General features: G+C 38.1%; 2 protein-coding genes across 2 annotated transcripts in view; both read left to right on the top strand.

Moving 5' to 3' along the window:
- The window catches only part of LOC107664124 (cadherin-24-like), a 74,531-nt gene extending 70,896 nt beyond the window's left edge, over nt 1-3,635 (top strand). The window contains exons 7-8 of the mRNA XM_016454580.1: nt 1,534-1,790; nt 3,464-3,635. Of these exons, the coding sequence (XP_016310066.1) occupies nt 1,534-1,790; nt 3,464-3,635 (429 nt within the window). The remainder of the gene's footprint in view (nt 1-1,533; nt 1,791-3,463) is intronic.
- Nucleotides 3,636-4,024: 389 nt separating this feature from the next.
- LOC107664123 (cadherin-24-like) overlaps nt 4,025-4,620 on the top strand; it is a gene marked incomplete at its 3' end in the record, with an annotated part of 9,995 nt that continues 9,399 nt past the window's right edge. Inside the window, exons 1-2 of the mRNA XM_016454579.1 lie at nt 4,025-4,048; nt 4,146-4,274. Coding sequence (XP_016310065.1) covers nt 4,025-4,048; nt 4,146-4,274 — 153 coding nt within the window. The remainder of the gene's footprint in view (nt 4,049-4,145; nt 4,275-4,620) is intronic.

Here is a 4,620-nt window from a genome sequence, read left to right as displayed (position 1 = left end):
TTCTGTCTGTCTCTCTGTCTGTCTGTCTGTCTATCTGTCTGTCTGTCTGTCTGTCTGCCTGTCTGTCTGTCTGTCTGTCTGTCTGTCTCTCAGTCTCTCAGTCTTTGTCTATCTATCTAATACGTTTTTATTGTTATTTAGTTTTGCAGCACTATTTTCAACTTTTTCTTTGACCCTTTGGCCAAAAACTACACACACATGCAAATGCAGATGTGAATTCTTGGCCAATGCATTTCAAGCTCACATTTTGGAGTGCAGCAATGCATGAAATTGAGCTTCAGTAGCCAGAAGCATTCGCTACTGCACCTTTAAATTCTCTGTATGTTATGTAAATACGGTTGGTCATACTGTATGTTCTCATGTCATTCTCATTTTCCTTGACGCCTAGGGTTGGGTATCGTTTGAATTTTATCAATTCCGATTCTGCTTATCGATTCCGATTTTTTTTCGATTCCCAGTTTCGATTCCAATGTGATTAAATAATGACATCAAGATTCATGACAGACAGCTGCTCTCTTTAGGTCAATGGCAGCGCGAACGCAAATGTAAATGTTCAAATCACACTGATGTGATCGTACGCAGCCCAGATGAACCAAGTGATCACAACATTGATCGCACACGTCAAAGGTTGAAGAATGAAACAGACGAATCACTGGAATTTAGGAATAGAATCACATTGGTGTTTGAATCGTCCTCGCAATCTTTAACGATCTATTAAAAGGATCTTTGTCATGTTGGTGGTGACACCTCTCTTGCAACATGTTTAGCTATCACAGATATCATACTTAGCTTTTTTGGCTTCTGATCGCAAATGTAGCCAAACTTTGGAGCGCTTAGATTAGCAAGCAAGGTCCTGGCAGATCGCTAGGTCCGGTCCTCACAGATGAAGAAGAAAAAAAAAATTTGAATAGGAATCGATAGGCGGAATCGAAATTTTAATTTGACAACAAGTATCCAATTCCTGACCTTAAGTATCCGATTCTAGAATCGGAATCGATTTTCGATTCCCAACCCTATTGTTGCCTCCCTTAAAGTCAACATGACATGAAAATAATGAGACCATTTACGTTCTTGACAGGCTCATAATATCGGTCCTGTTATTTTACATCACTTGCATCTTCTGACACTTTGATTGTGGACACCTACGGTTCTTCAATGTCATCGTGTCCAGCGTCAAAAGTGCATCCACAACCCCTAATACAGTTCTGTAGTGGTTATCGATGTTAATATAACCACATCCATGACTTCCTTCCGTCTTAATACCAGCAGAGCAAGCCCTGCAGTCGTTTAAGTTATGAAGAGCTGAAACCCAGACACATTGCTTTTGTTGACGCTTTATATAGGTTTTTTTGTAATCTACTGAGGTGCAGAGATGAAAAAGGAGTGAACGTGGGAGTTTCAGCATCTCACTGAAATGAAAAGATATTTTAGAGCGCCTTCCTGGTGACAAAACACAGTAAAACGAATGCTGGTGTATGTGAGTTTCACTAAAGTAATGTTTTATGAGGAAGTGTTTTTTATCTTGAACACCAGGCCGTGGACTACGAGAGGCGAAGCACCTACTCTCTTGCGGTGGAGGTGCAAAACCCAAACGTGGACTCGCGGTTCCTCAGACGAGGTCCGTTCAAGGACCGTGCAATGGTGCGCATCACGGTTCTGAACGCAGACGAGCCGCCGAAATTCTCCCGCTCGCGGTACCGGCTGGATGTGTCGGAAAACTGCCCTCCGGCATGTGTGGTGGGAAGAGTGGCCGCCGTGGACCCGGATACAGGCCTTAGTAACAACATCAAGTAAACACAATTTTTTCACCTTGTTTATGCAGTATGACTTGCTTTTATCTAGTCATACATACATGTATGGGTGAATCTCACAAGAACACACTGGTCACTCCAAAATCAATGCAAAAGTATTTTCTATACAGAAAATTAGTTAGTTTATTTGCTTTGTTTTTAGGAGAGTCCCATTATTTTGCATTGTGACCTTTTCATGATAATGAAGCCATAATGTATTATTTATTTATTTTTTATTTTTCATTATTCTTAATGTTGATGCTCAGATCTAATTTCTTTAATACGGTAATTTTGCAATGTTTTTAATTAAAATTTATCAGCATAATTTATAGGCAGCACATATTAAGCAAATGCTACTATGTGTGAGTGTTTCTTCAGCTGCGGCTACTTTTATATGCCAGGGACTTTTGAAGGCCACATTAAAACAGAAAATTACATTTTGGAAACTTTTTAGCATGTCCTTATAATTGATTTGTGCTGTTTTCAAATTAATTTTATTATTATACTTTTTTTTATTATTATTTACCCAAGTTTCAGACCCAGACTTTTAATTTTAAACTTCAAAAATATGAAAATTAATGATTAAAAATTTTTTTATTTTAAAACCAGATCTAAACAAAGAGCCATATCTATATTTGTTAATTTGACTACCATGACTACCAAGGCATTAGTAAAGAGCTTGAGATAAAATATGAAACATGTACAAAGAAAAATATATTTTAAAACAGAATATTTTAGCGTGCATTATTTCCAGTTAAGATGTAATTTTGTCAAATTATGCAAAAATAAAAGTGTGTAATAATAGGAGTTAAAATACTATTTCATTGTATTTAGGACAAAATGTTATTTAGGATAATGATTATACAAAAAAAATGTAATTACCACCATAGATTGAGACTGTGTGTGTGTGTGTGTGTGTGTGTGTGTGTGTGTGTGTGTGTGTAGTAATGTTTTTAATATACTGTAATGTTTTTTACAGTTCTCTTAGGCTCATCAAGGCTGCATTTATTTGATCGAAAATACAGAAAAATACAGTAATATTGTAAAATATTATTACAATTTAAAATAACTGTTTTCTATTTTAATCTAACAATATAAGTCTTTATTATCACCTTTTATCAATTTAACGCATCCCTGCTGGATAAAAATATTAATTTCTTTAAAAAAAAAAAACTAACCCCGAACCTTTGAACTGTACCGTATATTGTTACAAAAGATTTCTATTTTGAATAAATGCTTTTCTTTTTAACTTTTTATTCCTTAAAGAATCCTGGAAAAAATGATCACGGGGTCCAAAAAAATATTAAGCAGCATAACTGTTTTCAAGCAGCAAATCAGCATATGATTTGCATATGACACTGAAGACTGGAGTAATGATGCTGAAAATTCAGCTTTGCATCACATAGATTCCTTGATTTTGGGGTGAAATATCACAAGGACATCATCTTGACAGGTTTTTGTGAGTTTTACCCACATAGCACATACAGTTTTTACATTATTAGTTAAAAAAACTCATATTGCATCATGTTTCTGTCTGCCAGGGGAAGCATGTGGGCTGTTTCCACTTAACCTGCTCCGTTTCACTTGCTTAACTGGCTTATTGATGCACTGGATCCTTTATATCTTCTAATCTGTCTGCCCTCCTTCTTTTATTCCTGTCCATTTCTTCTCAGGTACTCAATTGATCCCGAGTCGGACCCCGAGGCGCTGTTCCGTATCGCCTCTGACAATGGCCTCATCACCACCACCGTGGAATTGGATCGGGAACAGGAGCAATGGCATAACATTACCGTCATCGCCACACAGAGAGGTACCAGAACTCCTCTGCACCGCCGCCGCTCTTAAAGGCACATCACAACAATTCTGAGCGCCTGACAATTTCACACAGGTAGCAGCGTGTAATCGGCCCACAGGAAGGCTATTACTTCTGTGGGCAGCCGTGGACATGAAAGCTCATGGCAGAGACACGCGCGGACAGAAATGGAAGAGAAAGGGATAATACTGTAGAATGAAAAATGGAATTGCTTTTGAGTCCGGTCCACCCCAGCTCAAGGTCGCCTGTTTGTGCTTCCCGTTGGCCCTCGTAAAACACTATCTTGCATCCTCAGAAGTCACTCTGAGTCTTTAGTGGATTTGTTCAGCTTATATTCAGTAATTACATTCATATTAGACACACGCTCTGAGTGCGATAAGTGTGCTTCTGTTATGGCTTTATGTAATGTCATGAACATCAGATGACGTTCGGGCCACTTCTGCTCGTGATGTAACGTTATGTCCCAAAAGAGCAAAGAGCGTATGGAGAACAGTAAGGAGACAGATTGGAGTTAACTTCTGTTCATGGTCATTAAGATTTAGCTGACCTACTGCCCCAACCAAGTCACCAGGGTAGCGGTTGCCATAGAGACGCTGGACCGCAATGACAACGCCCCCGAACTGGACCGACAATACAACACGGCCGTGTGCGACTCCAGCGCTGCTGGACAGGTCAGTGATCTCTGACCCTTTAAAGCCTGCAGAGGAAAGAGTCTGTGAATAATGAAGCACGGTCCACTTTAAAAGATTATTGTGGCCAAGAAGCATCCACAATGGAAGACAACCAGAAAGAAATTATGTGCAATTTGTGTGGGAAAAATGAGATACTCGAAAAAATTCAAATAAAATGTATTAAAAAAATATAAAATAAAATATATAAAAATAAATATGAAACAAACAAATAAATACATTTATTAAAATAACTGCAGTATACCTCTCATTTGTTTTTGTCTTTGGGTTAAAAAAAAATGGAAGACAACCAGGCAGAATTTATGTGCAATTTGTGTTTGGATTAGCT

The sequence above is a fragment of the Sinocyclocheilus anshuiensis genome, unplaced genomic scaffold, assembly GCF_001515605.1.
Source record: "Sinocyclocheilus anshuiensis isolate Anshui unplaced genomic scaffold, SAMN03320099.WGS_v1.1 scaffold67, whole genome shotgun sequence".
Lineage (NCBI taxonomy): Eukaryota > Metazoa > Chordata > Actinopteri > Cypriniformes > Cyprinidae > Sinocyclocheilus > Sinocyclocheilus anshuiensis.
The sequence above is the reverse complement of the archived record's forward strand: the minus strand, read 5'-3'. Positions and strand labels throughout refer to the sequence as shown.